The 20,730-nt window shown below is 50.2% G+C and overlaps 2 protein-coding genes across 4 annotated transcripts in view; both read right to left on the bottom strand.

Annotated features, from left to right (window-relative positions):
- Positions 1-1,218: 1,218 nt before the first annotated feature.
- LOC140307771 (uncharacterized) lies at positions 1,219-4,865 on the bottom strand. The gene is made up of 2 exons (XM_072386772.1): positions 3,837-4,865; positions 1,219-3,804 (listed from the first exon to the last, which is right to left on the bottom strand). The coding sequence occupies exon 2, from the start codon at positions 2,910-2,912 to the stop codon at positions 1,515-1,517; it is 1,398 nt and encodes a 465-aa protein (XP_072242873.1). The 5' UTR covers positions 2,913-3,804; positions 3,837-4,865; the 3' UTR covers positions 1,219-1,514.
- A 113-nt stretch (positions 4,866-4,978) lies between these two features.
- ambra1b (autophagy/beclin-1 regulator 1b) overlaps positions 4,979-20,730 on the bottom strand; it is a 36,211-nt gene continuing 20,459 nt past the window's right edge. For 2 of the 3 annotated variants that reach the window (XM_072386769.1, XM_072386770.1), the window contains exons 10-19: positions 20,058-20,138; positions 19,862-19,962; positions 18,400-18,510; positions 16,404-16,592; positions 16,170-16,324; positions 15,952-16,091; positions 11,276-11,380; positions 8,451-8,638; positions 6,914-7,045; positions 4,979-5,583 (exon numbers count right to left, since the gene is read on the bottom strand). In XM_072386769.1, the coding sequence (XP_072242870.1) occupies positions 5,066-5,583; positions 6,914-7,045; positions 8,451-8,638; positions 11,276-11,380; positions 15,952-16,091; positions 16,170-16,324; positions 16,404-16,592; positions 18,400-18,510; positions 19,862-19,962; positions 20,058-20,138 (1,720 nt within the window). In that variant the 3' untranslated portion in view covers positions 4,979-5,065. The remainder of the gene's footprint in view (positions 5,584-6,913; positions 7,046-8,450; positions 8,639-11,275; positions 11,381-15,951; positions 16,092-16,169; positions 16,325-16,403; positions 16,593-18,399; positions 18,511-19,861; positions 19,963-20,057; positions 20,139-20,730) is intronic. The other variant, XM_072386771.1, reaches the window with a different exon arrangement.

The raw sequence follows: 20,730 nt of genomic DNA, 5'->3' as shown, positions 1-20,730 counted from the left end.
TTTATAGTTACTATAGATGGTATTTAGATGGCTTGTAGTCCTACAGAGAGGAACTTTTGACCAGAATTTATCATTTGACTCATATATAAAACAGGTTTCTGCCTTCTTTCACCTTCGTAATATCATTAAAATCAGGACCATCCTGTCTCAGAGCAGAGAAACTGCTCCATGCATCTGTTCCTTCAGGACTGAACTACTGTAATTCCTTATTATTGTTCTGTTTAAAGCTCTTAATGACCGAGCTCCATCACATCTTAAAGATCTCACAGTTGGATATTTCCCCAACAGAGCACTTTGCTCTCAGGCTGCAGGTTTCCTTGTGGTTCCCAGAGTTTCTAAAAGCAGAATGGGAGGCAGAGCCTTCAGTTATCAGGCCCCTAAAAGCAGAATGGGAGGCAGAGCCTTCAGTTATCAGGCCCCTAAAAGCAGAATGGGAGGCAGAGCCTTCAGTTATCAGGCCCCTAAAAGCAGAATGGGAGGCAGAGCCTTCAGTTATCAGGCCCCTAAAAGCAGAATGGGAGGCAGAGCCTTCAGTTATCAGGCCCCTAAAAGCAGAATGGGAGGCAGAGCCTTCAGTTATCAGGCCCCTAAAAGCAGAATGGGAGGCAGAGCCTTCAGTTATCAGGCCCCTAAAAGCAGAATGGGAGGCAGAGCCTTCAGTTATCAGGCCCCTAAAAGCAGAATGGGAGGCAGAGCCTTCAGTTATCAGGCCCCTAAAAGCAGAATGGGAGGCAGAGCCTTCAGTTATCAGGCCCCTAAAAGCAGAATGGGAGGCAGAGCCTTCAGTTATCAGGCCCCTAAAAGCAGAATGGGAGGCAGAGCCTTCAGTTATCAGGCCCCTAAAAGCAGAATGGGAGGCAGAGCCTTCAGTTATCAGGCCCCTAAAAGCAGAATGGGAGGCAGAGCCTTCAGTTATCAGGCCCCTCTCTGTGGAACCAGCTGCCAGTTTGGCTTCAGGAAGCAGACACCCTCTCTACCTTTAAGATCAGGCTGAAACTTTCCTTTCTGATAAAGCTTATAGTTAGGGATGGCTCAGGTGAGCCTGAAACATCCCATAGTTCTGCTGCTATAGGCCCAGCCTGCTGGGGGAGCTCCCATGATGCACCTCTCCTCTCTTTATCCACATTATTGTTGTTTATGAGCTCTTCCTGTGTTTAAACATGTGATCATTGTGCAGAATCAGCGCTTTAGAGCCAAAACAAAAGCGTGAAAACAAAGTCTGATGAGTCATGAACCTTTAATCCAGACGACCACCTGAGGTGTGTTACATCAGAGACGCGAGTCTCTCCAAACAGGTGAAGCCGACGGTTTGACAGAAGAACATCCAACACACTCACAGAGAAACTCTCAAAGCTCTTTAATTACATCACGTCTAAAAGTGTTGGAGCTGCAGGAGCTCCACAGTCTGACCCACACAGCCGTACCGTTGTCATCCAGCCGGGAACCGAGCTGCAGCTCTTCATCACATTCATCCTCCGATAACCTGAACACACGCAAACACACACACACACCGTTTAAAATGCTCTGATCAAGTAATGCCAGGAGGAGCGTGCACATCTGCCGCTTCCTGATAGGTCCGTTATCACCCCCGGCAACTGGAGAGGGGCGGGGCTTGGTTTGGAGACGCCAATCAGAGGCTGCCGCAGCAGGAAGTGGAGCAGAAGGATCCCAGAAGTCTTCCTCATCCCTGCCTGAGGTGTGAGGGCGGAGGGGGAGGAGCCAAAGCTGTCGGCTGCAGAGTGGGAGGAGTCAAAGCTGTCGGCTGCAGAGTGGGAGGAGTCAAAGCTGTCGGCTGCAGAGTGGGAGGAGCCAAAGCTGTCGGCTGCAGAGTGGGAGGGGCCAAAGCTGTCGGCTGCAGAGTGGGAGGAGCCAAAGCTGTCGGCTGCAGAGGGGGAGGAGCCAAAGCTGTCGGCTGCAGAGTGGGAGGGGCTAAAGCTGTCGGCTGCAGAGTGGGAGGGGCCAAAGCTGTCGGCTGCAGAGGGGGAGGGGCCAAAGCTGTCGGCTGCAGAGTGGGAGGAGCCAAAGCTGTCGGCTGCAGAGTGGGAGGAGCCAAAGCTGTCGGCTGCAGAGGGGGAGGGGCCAAAGCTGTCGGCTGCAGAGTGGGAGGAGCCAAAGCTGTTGGCTGCAGAGTGGGAGGAGCCAAAGCTGTCGGCTGCAGAGTGGGAGGAGCCAAAGCTGTCGGCTGCAGAGTGGGAGGGGCCAAAGCTGTCGGCTGCAGAGTGGGAGGGGCCAAAGCTGGCTGCTGCAGAGTGGGAGGGGCCAAAGTTGGCGGCTGCAGAGTGGGAGGGGCCAAAGCTGTCGGCTGCAGAGTGGGAGGAGCCAAAGCTGTCGGCTGCAGAGTGGGAGGAGCCAAAGCTGTCGGCTGCAGAGTGGGAGGAGCCAAAGCTGTCGGCTGCAGAGTGGGAGGGGCCAAAGCTGTCGGCTGCAGAGTGGGAGGGGCCAAAGCTGTCGGCTGCAGAGGGGGAGGGGCCAAAGCTGTCGGCTGCAGAGGGGGAGGGGCCAAAGCTGGCGGCTGCAGAGTGGGAGGGGCCAAAGTTGGCGGCTGCAGAGTGGGAGGGGCCAAAGCTGTCGGCTACAGAGGGGGAGGGGCTAAAGCTGTCGGCTGCAGAGGGGGAGGGGCTAAAGCTGTCGGCTGCAGAGTGGGAGGAGCCAAAGCTGTCGGCTGCAGAGTGGGAGGGGCCAAAGCTGTCGGCTGCAGAGTGGGAGGGGCCAAAGCTGGCTGCTGCAGAGTGGGAGGGGCCAAAGTTGGCGGCTGCAGAGTGGGAGGAGCCAAAGCGGTCGGCTGCAGAGTGGGAGGAGCCAAAGCTGTCGGCTGCAGAGTGGGAGGAGCCAAAGGCAGCAGACGCAGTAAAATCTACTTCACAGTTTTTACATCCACGTGGGTTCGAAACCCGTTTGGCGTCTGTAACCATGCCGACCGGCGCACGTCCCTTAAAACCGTAGAAACCCACCAGGTGGACGCTTGTTTTCCACACCTGTGCAGAGTCGGGTTCAGCCCTCGCCACCACCTGATGTGAGACGTGCAGATCAGTGAAACTGCTTATGTCTCCTTTTAACTAGTTTAACTAGTTTAACCAGTTAGTTTAACGGTCATTAACAGCTCTAAACAGATCTGATTGGATCCTCAGCTCAGGGCTCAGTTTCATGAGGAATGAATCCAGCAGATTCTGGCTCCATGACTGATGTTCTCCAGGATGTGGGATCCCCATCGGACCGGGCTGAGGGTCCGTTCTCTCCGGCTTAAGCTCGTCTCACATCAGGTGGACGCCGACGGTCTCCGCCCCAGAGAGGCTGAACATCATTTAGGAAACAGATTCAGAGGCAGAGCAGCAAAGGTTTGGTGGTTCTGATCCAATCGAAGGGCGTGAACCCTGAATCCTCTCTGCTGTGACGTTGAACAGCTGTAAAAACATCTGGGATGAGCTCCAGCTTCTGGTGGTGGAGGACGGGTGAGTCCTGCCCCTCCGAGCATCCCTCGCCGCAGCGTGTGACACCACAGAAGAAGAAGTTCCACGCTTTACTCCTCAGTTTGTTTCCTCTCAGAGGAAGGAAACAGGCGAAACTCTGGTTACTTAAACCTCCACAGCTGGTTAGTTCTCCTGAAGCCCGCTCCACATCCTCCAGAGTTACAGTAAAGAACTACAAATCCCATGATGCTTTGTGGTTTACCGTAAAGTGTTAGAAGCAGCTGTGTGCCGTGTGTCCTGGATGAAAACATGACAGAGTGAAGGAAAGTCTCTCTCTCTCTATGGGTAATACCTCTTTTGGACCGCAGTGGTTCCGGTTCTGGTTCCGGTTCTGGTTCTGGTTCAGAGCCGGTTCCTTACTGATAGAACCAGAGCAATAAAACTGGTTTCAGGTGAGCTCCAACTCTTTGGTTGGTCTACATGTAAAAGCCTGGGTTCTGATGATCAACCAGACCTGTTTCAAGTCCAGAACCGGTTATCGGACCTAATTTCTCCACCAAAGCAGGTCTGGAGTGAAAACTGCAATAAAGAGAGTTACTTTTTCACTCTTCTTCTTCTGCTAACTGCTGAACGTCTGTCTGAGGAGAGAAGAAGAAGAAGAAGAACGTGGAGGCCAGGTCCAAGCAGCAGAAGAAGAACACGAGCACAGAACCAAACTGGTTCTGGATCACCTGCCCAACACAGATCAACCCTGGACCCCTACAGGGTCAGAACACCGGAGTGGGAGGGTTCTGCAGGTGAGCCAGCTCTAAACTGGAACCAGAACCTGAATTAAGCTGGTAAAAAAGAGGTTTCGGGTCTTTGCACGCCCGGTTCTGGGTCCATTACTTTATCTTCCGTTAAAACTGTGACTTCAGAACAGTTTTCATCCGTCTTACAGACCGTCTCCCAGCACCGAAAGCACTGTAAACTGATCCAGTGAAACCAGCAGAACATCCAGAACCACAGCTGGAAATGTGGGACAGTTCTGGTTCCAGGGTTCTGGATGAGCTGGATCCGAACACCGGCATGGAAACAACATAATTCACTAAAAACATGATCACATGGTCTCTCTCTCTCACACACACACACATGTCCAGGCCTCACTTAGCACCAAACACACACTGTAGTGCAACTGTGGGTTTTTAGAGAGGTGGGGGCTGAAGCGGGTCATGATGCGTCCCCCCCCCACGCCACAGGAAATGGTTGCTCTCCTCTTCGGCCGTTAAAAACACTCGGCCCGGCGCCCGGGTCCATCAGAACCTTTAAACACTTCAATCACTACTTCACATCAAATTCAACATCACATGGCACCAAGTGCAGCACGTTGGAGTAAATGTGTGAGGGATTCTCCCCCCTCCTCACCCCCCCAGGCGGGGAAAATCTCCATGGTGATGTCACTCAAAGCAGACGGTGGGGGGGGGGTTCTGTTCAAGTAGAAGCCCTTCCTGACGGGGAATGGTCACGGGTCAGACTTATAAGTGCAGAGGAAGAGCAGCTGAGGGGGGAGGAGGGGGAGGAAGAGGCAGAGCAGCACCCATTTCTGTGAGATAAGGCTTCGCTGAGCGCCCTGTGCCCCCCACCGGCCAGCGCTCGGCTTCTCTTGGCCAATGGGAGGACTACCTGCTGTACGGGTCGCCGGGGTAACTGTTGGGGGCGCCTCCAGCCCCGGGGAGGGGGCTGTGAGAGGAGGAGGAGGAGGAGGAGGACGGGCCTGGCAGGGAGTCCTCGTCTGTCCGTGCTCCATCGAACACATCGTCCATGTCCACCGAGAGCCCCGGGGGCTGGGGGCCCGGCAGCACCTGGGGGCCCGGCAGCACCTGGGGGCCCGGCAGCACCTGGGGGCCCCACATGGGAGTGAGCTGCTCGGAGGCGTGGGCAGCCTGGGGGGGGCAACGGGGGAAGGACTGGAGGACGGACCGCGAGGAGGCCGCCGGCCTGGAGGCCCCGGGGCCCGTCTGGGAGCCTCGGTGGATCCTGTGGCTGACGATGATGTTGTTCCCGAAGCCGCCCATGGACGCCATGGTGGTGCTCTGCTCCCTCTGCACCACCGCCGTCATGCCGCCCTCCGCGATCAGCCGCCGGATCCGGGCCAGAGCGTCCTCGCCTGAGCCGAACTCTGCTGACTCTGCAGGACCTGCGGGACGACAACAGATGTCACCGAGTGGCTGGAAACACCTTAAACATCAGCAGCATCATCAGCATCAGGACCAGTCCTGGAACCGCGTTCAGGACCAGGACGGGAACCGCGTTCAGGACCAGGACTGGAACCGTGTTCAGGACCAGTCCTGGAACCGCGTTCAGGACCGGTCCTGGAACCGAGTTCAGGACCGGTCCTGGAACCGCGTTCAGGACCAGGACTGGAACCGTGTTCAGGACCAGTCCGGGAACCGTGTTCAGGACCAGTCCTGGAACCGTGTTCAGGACCAGGACGGGAACCGTGTTCAGGACCAGTCCTGGAACCGTGTTCAGGACCAGTCCTGGAACCGTGTTCAGGACCAGGACTGGAACCGTGTTCAGGACCGGGACGGGAACCGTGTTCAGGACCAGGACTGGAACCGTGTTCAGGACCAGGACTGGAACCGTGTTCAGGACCGGGACGGGAACCGTGTTCAGGACCAGTCCTGGAACCGTGTTCAGGACCAGTCCTGGAACCGTGTTCAGGACCAGGACTGGAACCGTGTTCAGGACCGGGACGGGAACCGTGTTCAGGACCAGTCCTGGAACCGCGTTCAGGACCGGTCCGGGAACCGTGTTCAGGACCGGTCCTGGAACCGTGTTCAGGACCAGGACGGGAACCGTGTTCAGGACCAGGACGGGAACCGTGTTCAGGACCAGTCCTGGAACCGTGTTCAGGACCGGTCCGGGAACCGTGTTCAGGACCGGTCCTGGAACCGTGTTCAGGACCAGGACGGGAACCGTGTTCAGGACCAGGACGGGAACCGTGTTCAGGACCAGGACTGGAACCGTGTTCAGGACCGGGACGGGAACCGTGTTCAGGACCAGTCCTGGAACCGTGTTCAGGACCGGGACTGGAACCGTGTTCAGGACCGGGACGGGAACCGTGTTCAGGACCAGTCCTGGAACCGCGTTCAGGACCGGTCCTGGAACCGAGTTCAGGACCGGTCCTGGAACCGCGTTCAGGACCAGGACTGGAACCGTGTTCAGGACCAGTCCTGGAACCGCGTTCAGGACCAGGACTGGAACCGTGTTCAGGACCAGTCCTGGAAGCGCGTTCAGGACCAGTCCTGGAAGCGCGTTCAGGACCAGTCCGGGAACCGTCATCATCAGCATCATGTGGTCAGCCTCAGGTCACATGACTGTTTCCAACCTGCCAGCAGCCTGTTTCAGTCCAGGTGAGCTCACCTGCAGGACAATCCTGCTCTTATAGTTCTATGTCAGCTGGAGTTCCTGCTGACTGATGATGCTAATGATCTAATGAGGTGTGACAGAGGGTGAAACAGTACCAGAACCAGCTGCAGCAGTCTGGGCCTCTGCTGAAGACTCTGCCGGGACGCCGTCCTGAACTCTGCCGCCATCGGACGCCTCCGGGGGCGCCTGAGCTGCTCGACTCGTGGATGGAGTCTCTGGAGGAACACCTGAAGACACAGAAAGAGAAAAGTGAGGTCCAGTCACAAAGCATCAATCAATCAATCATCCTGAACACGCCTCCTGGTTCTGATTTAAACTGTAACGACATTTAAACTTCCTGCCCCTCAGCTCTATGCTAACACCACAGCATGCCCCTCAGCTCTATGCTAACACCACAGCATGCCCCTCAGCTCTATGCTAACGCCACAGCATGCCCCTCAGCTCTATGCTAACACCACAGCATGCCCCTCAGCTCTATGCTAACACCACAGCATGCCCCTCAGCTCTATGCTAACACCACAGCATGCCCCTCGGCTCTATGCTAACACCACAGCATGCCCCTCGGCTCTATGCTAACACCACAGCATGCCCCTCGGCTCTATGCTAACACCACAGCATGCCCCTCGGCTCTATGCTAACACCACAGCATGCCCCTCGGCTCTATGCTAACACCACAGCATGCACCTCGGCTCTATGCTAACACCACAGCATGCCCCTCGGCTCTATGCTAACGCCACAGCATGCCCCTCGGCTCTATGCTAAAGCCACAGCATGCCCCTCGGCTCTATGCTAACACCACAGCATGCCCCTCGGCTCTATGCTAACACCACAGCATGCCCCTCGGCTCTATGCTAACACCACAGCATGCCCCTCGGCTCTATGCTAACACCACAGCATGCACCTCGGCTCTATGCTAACACCACAGCATGCCCCTCGGCTCTATGCTAACGCCACAGCATGCCCCTCGGCTCTATGCTAACACCACAGCATGCCCCTCGGCTCTATGCTAACACCACAGCATGCCCCTCGGCTCTATGCTAACACCACAGCATGCCCCTCGGCTCTATGCTAACACCACAGCATGCCCCTCGGCTCTATGCTAACACCACAGCATGCACCTCGGCTCTATGCTAACACCACAGCATGCCCCTCGGCTCTATGCTAACGCCACAGCATGCCCCTCGGCTCTATGCTAACACCACAGCATGCCCCTCGGCTCTATGCTAACACCACAGCATGCCCCTCGGCTCTATGCTAACACCACAGCATGCCCCTCGGCTCTATGCTAACACCACAGCATGCCCCTCGGCTCTATGCTAAAGCCACAGCATGCACCTCAGCTCTATGCTAACACCACAGCATGCCCCTCAGCTCTATGCTAACACCACAGCATGCCCCTCGGCTCTATGCTAACACCACAGCATGCCCCTCGGCTCTATGCTAACACCACAGCATGCCCCTCGGCTCTATGCTAACACCACAGCATGCCCCTCGGCTCTATGCTAACACTCGTTATCACAGGACTGACAGCAGATTAAACTCAGAGGCCAGATGTTCACAGCTGTCAGTGACTGTTTGACCAATCAGGAGGGGGCTTTTCCCTTCGTTTTAAAGACAGAAGTGTGTCCGTACCGAGTGGCGTCTGGGAGGCGCTGGGCTCTGAGAGGTCCCTCTCCGTCTGAGTCTCTGCGTTCTGCAGCTGGATGATCGGCGTCTGGGTTCCTTGTGATGTCACTGAAGGGGCGGGGTTTCGGGGCTGAAGACCAATCGCGTTCATCAGTCCCATGTCTCTGTCCAGTCTCCAGCCTGATCGGTTTGGTCTGAAAATCAATCAGAGACACTTTGATGAACTTCCCAAGTTCATCCTCATCCATCTGATTCACCTCTCTGAACACAAACTGAGCTAATAACCTCCTAATAAAGTGCTCAAACAACACATTTTAAAGTCTTTGTGAGACTTTGTGAGTCTCAGGGTGACGGAAACTTCTCCTGATGCAGAACATCTGCTCTCCGAGTCGGATTAAAAATAGATACATGTCTAAATATGAAGGTTATCTGATGTTAAATGTGAACTAAGTGGGGAGAGATGCTTAAAAATACCGTCAAATACATAAAGTTTATTCAATATAAGCTCCTGTCAGACTTTGTGTGTGTTCTGGTAAATGATCTGTGATGGAACTGCTTATAGATCATGGAGAGAAGTGACTGAATACAGCTGTGGATCAACAGGTGCGTTGCCATGGTTACAGAATTTATTGTCATTTGGGTTCTGTGGGACTTTAGTTTGGTTCCATCTCTTTTATTTGGTCACTTCAATGTTAAAAAGGAATAAAAAGTTATATATTTTGCTGCCGAACATCTGTTGGAGGCCGGTAGTTTCCCCAGTGCTGGAGCTTGTAAAAGTAAGTGAACGCACTTCTTATTTTTGAAAAGGTGTCTGTTGTTGTTGAAGCTTGAAAGTCAGATTTAGGACTGAATAATCACTCAGAACTTTCTGCTTCTACATTCAAACTGAAGCTGTTCTCTTTGGACCTGAGGCTTCAGGGAGAAACTGTTTGGTTTTATAGTTACTATAGATCAGGGATGTCAAACTCCGGGCCTCGAGGGCCGCTGTCCGGCAGGTTTTAGATGCTTCAACGCACCTGAATCAGATCAATCCATCATTAGCAGACTTGTGCAGAACTTAACAATCTTTCAAAGAGATCCATTTAATCTGAATCAGGTGCATTGAAGCAGGGAAACATCTAAAACCTGCAGGAAACATCTAAAACCTGCAGGGAAACATCTAAAACCTGCAGGAAACATCTAAAACCTGCAGGGAAACAGCTAAAACCTGCAGGGAAACAGCTAAAACCTGCAGGGAAACAGCTAAAACCTGCAGGGAAACGTCTAAAACCAGCAGGGAAACGTCTAAAACCTGCAGGGAAACGTCTAAAACCTGCAGGGAAACGTCTAAAACCTGCAGGGAAACGTCTAAAACCTGCAGGGAAACGTCTAAAACCAGCAGGGAAACGTCTAAAACCTGCAGGGAAACGTCTAAAACCTGCAGGGAAACGTCTAAAACCTGCACGGAAACATCTAAAACCTACAGGGAAACATCTAAAACCTGCAGGGAAACATCTGAAACCTGCAGGGAAACATCTGAAACCTGCAGGGAAACATCTAAAACCTGCAGGGAAACGTCTAAAACCTGCAGGGAAACATCTGAAACCTGCAGGAAAACGTCTAAAACCTGCAGGGAAACGTCTAAAACCTGCAGGGAAACATCTAAAACCTGCAGGGAAACATCTAAAACCTACAGGGAAACGTCTAAAACCTGTAGGAAAACAGCTAAAACCTGCAGGGAAACGTCTAAAACCTGCAGGGAAACGTCTAAAACCTGCAGGGAAACGTCTAAAACCTGCAGGGAAACGTCTAAAACCTACAGGGAAACATCTAAAACCTGCAGGGAAACGTCTAAAACCTGCAGGGAAACGTCTAAAACCTGCAGGGAAACGTCTAAAACCTACAGGGAAACATCTAAAACCTGCAGGGAAACATCTAAAACCTGCAGGGAAACGTCTAAAACCTGTAGGAAAACAGCTAAAACCTGCAGGGAAACGTCTAAAACCTGCAGGGAAACGTCTAAAACCTGCAGGGAAACGTCTAAAACCTGCAGGGAAACGTCTAAAACCTACAGGGAAACGTCTAAAACCTGCAGGGAAACGTCTAAAACCTGCAGGGAAACATCTAAAACCTGCAGGAAAACGTCTAAAACCTGCAGGGAAACGTCTAAAACCTGCAGGGAAACGTCTAAAACCTGCAGGGAAACATCTAAAACCTGCAGGGAAACATCTAAAACCTGCAGGGAAACGTCTAAAACCTGCAGGGAAACGTCTAAAACCTGCAGGGAAACGTCTAAAACCTGCAGGGAAACGTCTAAAACCTGCAGGGAAACATCTAAAACCTGCAGGGAAACGTCTAAAACCTGCAGGGAAACATCTAAAACCTGCAGGGAAACATCTAAAACCTGCAGGGAAACGTCTAAAACCTGCAGGGAAACATCTAAAACCTGCAGGGAAACATCTAAAACCCGCAGGGAAACATCTAAAACCTGCAGGGAAACATCTAAAACCCGCAGGGAAACATCTAAAACCTGCAGGGAAACATCTAAAACCTGCAGGGAAACGTCTAAAACCTGCAGGGAAACATCTAAAACCTGCAGGGAAACGTCTAAAACCTGCAGGGAAACATCTAAAACCTGCAGGGAAACATCTAAAACCTGCAGGGAAACATCTAAAACCTGCAGGGAAACGGCTAAAACCTGGAGTGAGGAACCTTGGAGTTATTTCTGCCCAGAATTGATCATTTCAAGCACAAAATGAGTATAAACGATGGCCCAGAACTGTTGTGTGTTCCTATCAGCAGTGAAATCTAACCGGGAGCCTGAGGCTGTTCACATCAGATGCAGTTCTCACCCCGGTCTGTCAGAACCTCGGGTCCGGCTGGTTCCACTGTTGTTGACAGAGAATAAGGGTTCGCTGCTCTGCTCTGCGGGACTCTCCCCGTCGCTGCGATAGAACCTGAACACACAAACACACACAGGGTGTTATAATTCACTTCCAGGAGGAGAGGAGGGACGTCTTCGTGGAATCAGCCTCGTTAAAGGCTCTAATTGGGCTTCTCCAATTAATGCTGCTTCCTGTTGAGATTCAACATGGAGATAATCATATCAGCGGCTTCATGGAGGGAGGATCAGGAAACAACAAACCAGAGAGCAGCGTTAAGGATGGAGCTAACAGCTGGGGTGGGGGGGTTTATCTAAGGCCTGAAGATGTTGATCTGAGCTGAAATATCACTGCTGTTCACTTCATTCACTGAGACTCAGTCCCTCCAGCTGCTGCACCTCAACCAACCATTTATCAGATTCCCTGTGATCAGGGAACATTTTGGGTCACTTAAATGACTTTAATCCTGTTTGTGACCAACTCCCAGCAGGGATGAGGCAGCAATGAGCCCAGAACTGGACCGAGAACTGCAGAGATCCACTCTCTAGAGAACAGAAGGAAGCTAGCAGAGAACAGAGGGATGCTAGCAGAGAACAGAGGGAAGCTAGCAGAGAACAGAGGGATGCTAGCAGAGAACAGAGGGATGCTAGCAGAGAACAGAGGGATGCTAGCAGAGAACAGAGGGATGCTAGCAGAGAACAGAAGGATGCTAGCAGAGAACAGAGGGATGCTAGCAGAGAACAGAAGGATGCTAGCAGAGAACAGAGGGAAGCTAGCAGAGAACAGAAGGAAGCTAGCAGAGAACAGAGGGATGCTAGCAGAGAACAGAGGGATGCTAGCAGAAAACAGAGGGATGCTAGCAGAGAACAGAGGGATGCTAGCAGAGAACAGAGGGATGCTAGCAGAGAACAGAAGGAAGCTAGCGGAGAACAGAAGGATGCTAGCAGAGAACAGAAGGAAGCTAGCAGAGAACAGAAGGAAGCTAGCAGAGAACAGAAGGAAGCTAGCAGAGAACAGAAGGAAGCTAGCAGAGAACAGAAGGAAGCTAGCAGAGAACAGAGGGATGCTAGCAGAAAACAGAGGGATGCTAGCAGAGAACAGAGGGATGCTAGCAGAGAACAGAGGGATGCTAGCAGAGAACAGAGGGATGCTAGCAGAGAACAGAAGGAAGCTAGCGGAGAACAGAAGGATGCTAGCAGAGAACAGAAGGAAGCTAGCAGAGAACAGAAGGAAGCTAGCAGAGAACAGAAGGAAGCTAGCAGAGAACAGAGGGATGCTAGCAGAGAACAGAAGGACGCTAGCAGAGAACAGAGGGAAGCTAGCAGAGAACAGAAGGATGCTAGCAGAGAACAGAGGGAAGCTAGCAGAGAACAGAGGGAAGCTAGCAGAGAACAGAAGGAAGCTAGCGGAGAACAGAAGGATGCTAGCAGAGAACAGAAGGAAGCTAGCAGAGAACAGAAGGAAGCTAGCAGAGAACAGAAGGAAGCTAGCAGAGAACAGAAGGAAGCTAGCAGAGAACAGAAGGAAGCTAGCAGAGAACAGAGGGATGCTAGCAGAAAACAGAGGGATGCTAGCAGAGAACAGAGGGATGCTAGCAGAGAACAGAGGGATGCTAGCAGAGAACAGAGGGATGCTAGCAGAGAACAGAAGGAAGCTAGCGGAGAACAGAAGGATGCTAGCAGAGAACAGAAGGAAGCTAGCAGAGAACAGAAGGAAGCTAGCAGAGAACAGAAGGAAGCTAGCAGAGAACAGAGGGATGCTAGCAGAGAACAGAAGGACGCTAGCAGAGAACAGAGGGAAGCTAGCAGAGAACAGAAGGATGCTAGCAGAGAACAGAGGGAAGCTAGCAGAGAACAGAAGGATGCTAGCAGAGAACAGAGGGATGCTAGCAGAGAACAGAGGGAAGCTAGCAGAGAACAGAGGGAATCTAGCAGAGAACAGAAAGAAGCTAGCAGAGAACAGAAGGATGCTAGCAGAGAACAGAGGGATGCTAGCAGAGAACAGAGGGATGCTAGCAGAGAACAGAAGGAAGCTAGCAGAGAACAGAGGGATGCTAGCAGAGAACAGAGGGACGCTAGCAGAGAACAGAAGGAAGCTAGCAGAGAACAGAGGGAAGCTAGCAGAGAACAGAGGGAAGCTAGCAGAGAACAGAGGGAAGCTAGCAGAGAACAGAGGGAAGCTAGCAGAGAACAGAAGGAAGCTAGCAGAGAACAGAAGGAAGCTAGCAGAGAACAGAAGGAAGCTAGCAGAGAACAGAGGGAAGCTAGCAGAGAACAGAGGGAAGCTAGCAGAGAACAGAAGGAAGCTAGCAGAGAACAGAGGGAAGCTAGCAGAGAACAGAAGGAAGCTAGCAGAGAACAGAAGGAAGTTAGCAGAGAACAGAAGGAAGCTGAGACTCATATTGTCCTTAATGTGCCCATCAGAGCAGCTTCAGCCTGTTAATGTGAGCTAATGTTCTGAGTCACATCAAAGTCCAACCAGAATAAAAACAGCTAGTTTTATCAGATCGTGTTGTATCTTTAAAATCAGAGGCTGCTGGTTAAGGTGTTATCTGCTGTTATTCTGAGTCAAAACAGGAAATAAGAGGCTTTTTATTTTTATTATTAGGATTTCAGCTGCATTAAAACAAATGAAAGCAGAGGAGAGAAGCTAACAGATGTTAGCACAGCTGGATGCTAGCTAGAAACCTAATAGCTGCTGTTCTGTAGTCCTGTCAGCATCAGGAGGAGGGATGTTTGAAGATAAATATGTTATAAATATAAAATATTACTGTCAAAATTAGAAAAGAGATTAGATACAAATGTATTTGTACAGCAATGGTCTGATGAATCGATGGAATACTTGATTACCTAAATAACTTCATAGAATATTTAACATTATTGTGCAGATAAAGTCCTCCACAGGTTGTTGAAAACATTGTTCCACAGCAGCCTATTTAAGAGCTTCTCTTTTCTCTGATGAAGCTCCAGCACTCTAATGAGTAAATATGTTTCCTTCCACATTAGTTTGGATTCACTCGTCCCTCCTGACTCATGAAGTATTGATAATGGCAGACATTGATCAGGGGTTCAGTGACACATGCAACGACCCAGCAGCTGACACTCCTTTCAGATGAGAGGTGAAACATCTTCAAGATCCAAGAAGAAGAAGTCCAGCTGACACTCCTTTCAGATGAGAGGTGAAACATCTTCAAGATCCAAGAAGAAGAAGAAGTCCAGCTGACACTCCTTTCAGATGAGAGGTGAAACATCTTCAAGATCCAAGAAGAAGAAGAAGTCCAGCTGACACTCCTTTCAGATGAGAGGTGAAACATCTTCAACATCCAAGAAGAAGAAGAAGTCCAGCTGACACTCCTTTCAGATGAGAGGTGAAACATCTTCAAGATCCAAGAAGAAGAAGTCCAGCTGACACTCCTTTCAGATGAGAGGTGAAACATCTTTAAGATCCAAGAAGAAGAAGAAGTCCAGCTGACACTCCTTTCAGATGAGAGGTGAAACATCTTCAAGATCCAAGAAGAAGAAGAAGTCCAGCTGACACTCCTTTCAGATGAGAGATGAAACATCTTTAAGATCCAAGAAGAAGAAGAAGTCCAGCTGACACTCCTTTCAGATGAGAGGTGAAACATCTTCAAGATCCAAGAAGAAGAAGAAGTCCAGCTGACACTCCTTTCAGATGAGAGGTGAAACATCTTCAACATCCAAGAAGAAGAAGAAGTCCAGCTGACACTCCTTTCAGATGAGAGGTGAAACATCTTCAAGATCCAAGAAGAAGAAGAAGTCCAGCTGACACTCCTTTCAGATGAGAGGTGAAACATCTTTAAGATCCAAGAAGAAGAAGAAGTCCAGCTGACACTCCTTTCAGATGAGAGGTGAAACATCTTCAAGATCCAAGAAGAAGAAGAAGTCCAGCTGACACTCCTTTCAGATGAGAGGTGAAACATCTTCAAGATCCAAGAAGAAGAAGAAGTCCAGCTGACACTCCTTTCAGATGAGAGGTGAAACATCTTCAAGATCCAAGAAGAAGAAGAAGTCCAGCTGACACTCCTTTCAGATGAGAGGTGAAACATCTTCAAGATCCAAGAAGAAGAAGAAGTCCAGCTGACACTCCTTTCAGATGAGAGGTGAAACATCTTTAAGATCCAAGAAGAAGAAGAAGTCCAGCTGACACTCCTTTCAGATGAGAGGTGAAACATCTTCAAGATCCAAGAAGAAGAAGTCCAGCTGACACTCCTTTCAGATGAGAGGTGAAACATCTTCAAGATCCAAGAAGAAGAAGAAGAAGTCCAGCTGACACTCCTTTCAGATGAGAGGTGAAACATCTTCAAGATCCAAGAAGAAGAAGAAGTCCAGCTGACACTCCTTTCAGATGAGAGGTGAAACATCTTCAAGATCCAAGAAGAAGAAGAAGTCCAGCTGACACTCCTTTCAGATGAGAGGTGAAACATCTTCAAGATCCAAGAAGAAGAAGAAGTCCAGCTGACCTGATTCAAGCTCTTGTGAGTATTTGTTTGAAGTCCACTGAACCAAACCAGCAGCTCTGAACCGGTCCTCCACCCCACAGACCTCCACCCTGCTGCTGATGTGTAAACAGGACGCCCTGCCAGCACCTCATCATGTGATGTCATGTCTCAGAGTCAGAGGACTTACACGGGGCGGCAGATCACCAGGTCTCCCTTGTTGGTTCCGTAAGCGAGGCCTATTCCAGGATCCGGCAGCCAGCGAGCAGAGTTGATGCTGACGTGGCGCCGCTGGTCCGGAGCCATGGGGTAAACCACGTTGAACACCATCTGAAACCAACAAAACCAGATGAGGAACACGCCAAAGAAACATCTGTAAGCTACGAGAGAATCACCAGATTCACAGACCCTCATGGAGGTCTCTCCTCCGTGGGGCTGCTGCAGGCGGAAGACTTGCGCCACCATGTGGTCAGTGGTGGGATGCAGCAGGATCCTGCGAGAGGCCAGGCCCACCATCACGTAGCAGCCCATCGGAGACAAGCTGACAGAGATGGCGTTGGGACCTGTGGAGCAAAGGCGTCAGAGGTTTTCACAGCCTCCACGGGGACCGAGTCTGAAAGTGAACAACGAAAGAAACCGCACCGAATCTCTTGGTGTAGAGCATCTCCCCCAGGTTGTGTGGAGCCAGAGAGTAGATGGCCAGGATGCCCTCGTCTGGGAAACCCCGCTGACTGCTGGGGATGAAGACCGCCAGCAGCTGGCCGTCTGCTGAGATGTCGCAGCTGGCGTCGTTGTAGATTTTACAGTTTGGCACCAGAACATTGACCGAGGCTGGAGAGGATGAGCAACAATGATCAGAATCTCCTCTCAAACTGCTTTTAGGCTCGTTGCTCTTATCTGAAGGACTTTTTGGGGGGATTTGAAGACTTTTACGACCCAGGAGCAGCAAATATCCTAAAAGTGGCGGCACTTTAATCATTTAGACTCATCCCAAAGAGTTGGAAGTACTTTGGATTAGTCACTGGAGTCATATTGTGACCCTTTAAAGCAGGGGTCGGGAACCTGTGGCTTGCGAGCCAGGTGTGGCTCTTTTGATGATTGCCTCTGGCTCGCAGATAAAACGAAATATTCTCACTTGTTTTAATCCATCCATCGATTTTTCATGTCCTGCTCAGGGCTGCAGGAGCAACTGTCCATGATTTTAATTGGATGATACTGGACTACGTTGGCCGTTGGCCGTTGTAAAACAGGTAAACGCCCCCTTTAGAATCAGTCTGCTCGCTCATTAGCTCAAAGCTAACCCTTCGACGAAGAAAAAAAGATGACGAGTATCGTACATTTCAGGCCGAATGGACTGAAGAATTCTCCTTTCTGGAGAGAGCAAATTCTGCGGTGTGTCTAATTTGCAAAGACAAAATTATATCGATGAAACGGTCGAATGTAAAGCGGCACTTCGACACGCGCCATGCTACCTTTGCATCAAAATACCCGGCAGGAGACAGCCGAAAGAAAGCGTGCCAAGAGCTACTGAGCAGGGTACAAGCTAAAGCTACTGAGCAGGGTACAAGCTAAAGCTACTGAGCAGGGTACAAGCTAGAGCTACCGAGCGGGGTACAAGCTAGAGCTACCGAGCGGGGTACAAGCTAGAGCTACCGAGCGGGGTACAAGCTAGAGCTACTGAGCGGGGTACAAGCTAGAGCTACCGAGCGGGGTACAAGCTAGAGCTACCGAGCGGGGTACAAGCTAGAGCTACCGAGCGGGGTACAAGCTAGAGCTACCGAGCGGGGTACAAGCTAGAGCTACCGAGCGGGGTACAAGCTAGAGCTACCGAGCAGGGTACAAGCTAGAGCTACTGAGCAGGGTACAAGCTAGAGCTACTGAGCAGGGTACAAGCTAGAGCTACTGAGCGGGGTACAAGCTAGAGCTACTGAGCAGGGTACAAGCTAGAGCTACTGAGCAGGGTACAAGCTAGAGCTACTGAGCAGGGTACAAGCTAGAGCTACTGAGCAGGGTACAAGCTAGAGCTACTGAGCGGGGTACAAGCTAGAGCTACTGAGCAGGGTACAAGCAGCCAGCAGCAACCCGGCGAGGTGACTATAATTCTGCTAGCTTTGCTGGATCTTTAGCAATAGTGAGGAACGGAAAACCATTCACAGATGGCGAGTATGCTAATAAATAATATGCTAATATATGCTAATAAATAATATGCTAATATAATATGCTAATAAATTCAGAGGCTTATTATACTGACATTTAGTTGAATTCACTTTTAAAATATATTATATGGCTCTCATTGAAATAAATTTCCAAATTTTTAGCTTTCATGGCTCTCTTAGTGAAAAAGGTTCCCGACCCCTGATTTAGACTCATTCCAAAGAGTTGGAAGTACTTTGCTTTAGTCTCTGGAGTCATATTGTGACCCTTTAAATGCATAAAGTCAACAGTGACAGTTTTAGATCAGCCTGAAAACTTTAAAACACACTGGACACCAAATAAAACGATGCAGTGAGGTCATCTGAGGTGTAAAAGTACAGAAAAATAGCCCCAAAAAGGAATATCAGCTCATTAAATGCCTTCATATGACAGAATTCAGCTCTGATCAGCAGGCTGTCACAGACACAGTAGGAAGCTCTGGTACCGTTGCTGATCTCAGGCAGGTCGAACTTGGTGAAGTCCCACCACTGCAGACGGTAGGTGGTGTTGGCGATGTTGCTGGCGACCGCAGACTGGCCGTCTCCGATCGACGCCCCTGACAACAGCGAGAGAAAACAGCTTTAAAGACGTCCTCCAAGCCGAGGCTACATTTACATCCAGATGTTTGGGCAGGAAACTCTTCTTCTGCTGCTTTAACACAACAAAACAAAGTCAAATCATCTAAAAACACAAAAACAGCTGTTCACGTGTGTTATCTGCACATGAATCAGTTCCAGTGCTGAATAAAAGGTGTATTTGCAGGGTTTGAAACCAGTAAGATGAGGAAGGAAGTGAGGTCGTCATGTTTGTGACCTCCAGTCATACTTTTAAAGAAGCAACACTAAAGGTAAAGACAGAAAACTTTACATTCTGACAGCCAGCTTTCAGCATCTTAACATTTCTGAGAGTGGCCCGAAGACCATGAAGAAAGTAAGTTTAATCACTGGATTTTGAACATACAGTCCCATCTATCTCCACCTTTTCCCCGTCACTCTCTGAGGGAAATTCTCACGCTCCGAATCTTCAAAGATTTGAACCAAAACATCTTCTCTGTTTAAATATTTTCATTCATGTTCTCCAAATTTCACTCGGACATCTTCCATATAAACACTTCTGTTAGCTGCAGGAGCTAACGGCCAAAGACTTTCTGTTAGCTGCAGGAGCTAACGGCCAAACACTTCCCGTTAGCTGCATGAGCTAACGGCCAAACACTTGCTGTTAGCTGCAGGAGCTAACGGCCAAACACTTGCTGTTAGCTGCAGGAGCTAACGGCCAAACACTTGCTGTTAGCTGCAGGAGCTAACGGCCAAACACTTGCTGTTAGCTGCAGGAGCTAACGGCCAAACACTTGCTGTTAGCTGCAGGAGCTAATGGCCAAACACTTGCTGTTAGCTGCAGGAGCTAACGGCCAAACACTTGCTGTTAGCTGCAGGAGCTAACGGCCAAACACTTGCTGTTAGCTGCAGGAGCTAACAACCAAACACTTGCTGTTAGCTGCAGGAGCTAACGGCCAAACACTTGCTGTTAGCTGCAGGAGCTAACGGCCAAACACTTGCTGTTAGCTGCAGGAGCTAACGGCCAAACACTTCCTGTTAGCTGCACGAACTAACGGCCAAACACTTCCTGTTAGCTGCAGGAGCTAACGGCCAAACACTTCCTGTTAGCTGCACGAGCTAACAGGAAGTTATTTTGAACATGAAGACCCTTAATTCAGGGATAATTCAGATAAAACATGTCTGTTATCTGGTGGTAGAAACCAGATCTGATATTAATGTGGGACTTTCAGCCTTTTTCAGTCAGGGTGGGGGGCCTTCGGTGGTTAAATCAGAGAATTTTAGTTTAAACGGTCAAACTAAACATACAAAAAGTCAACGTTTGGGTTGGAGCTGGTGGCTGTGTGTGTTTACCAGCGAGCACTCTGTTGACAGAGGAGTGTGTGGCCAGTCCAGGCTGCCCTCGTTCATGGAAGATTCCAGCGTAGGGCAGGTACTCAGGCAGGAGGAACCGACTGCCGGAGGACGGGAGGGAAAGGTATAAAGGTTAAAAAGCAGGTAAGAAGTGATCATGTGACAGCAGGGCGACAGACTCGATGAGTCGACTGACCGAGGCACGAAGCGACCAAGCGAGGGCGCAGACATCCTGGCATTTCGTGGTGTCCTGTGCCTCGCTCTGTCTCCATTATCACTGGAAACACAGGAAACAGTCAGTGGGGAACGTGCACAAAACGTGCACAACATGTTCAGGCATTTCACAGGATTCAGGTCAAAGGTTAAAGATAAGTTCTGATGGCAGGGAATCACAGTTTGGTCACTTTGGGTGAAAGGAGACACAAAAAAACAACATTTCTGAGCAGGAAGTCGGCTTTAAATAACTTCTGAAGGTGTTAAAACTTGAGATTATCGCAGTCTAACAAAGAAAAAAGCTCAGAGGGCTGAAACTGCTCGAGAAGATAAAGTTTAACAGAATATTTCATGTTGCTTCTGGTGTTTTAGTCTGAAACGAATCAGTTCAAACTCAATTCTGCTCTGAATTATTCACCTGATATTAACTGAAATATAAATGAGAAGAAGAAGCTTTAAAGGTGACACATTAGCTTAAAGCCTCAGAAAAATGTTTAAAAAAAGGTTTCTTTCTTTTTATTTGGTCATTTTTTTGTCCACTCCTCAGCTGCCCCGGAGTCCCGGTTGTCATAGCAACACCAGCTTGGCTCTGATTGGGCTCAATTCTGCTCTTAATTATTCACCTGATATTAACTGAAATATAAATGAGAAGAAGA

The sequence above is a fragment of the Leuresthes tenuis genome, unplaced genomic scaffold (genome assembly GCF_036924035.1).
Source record: "Leuresthes tenuis unplaced genomic scaffold, fLeuTen1.0.hap1 SCAF_5, whole genome shotgun sequence".
NCBI lineage: Eukaryota > Metazoa > Chordata > Actinopteri > Atheriniformes > Atherinopsidae > Leuresthes > Leuresthes tenuis.
Note: the sequence above shows the minus strand (reverse complement) of the source record. Positions and strands in the feature narration are given on the sequence as shown.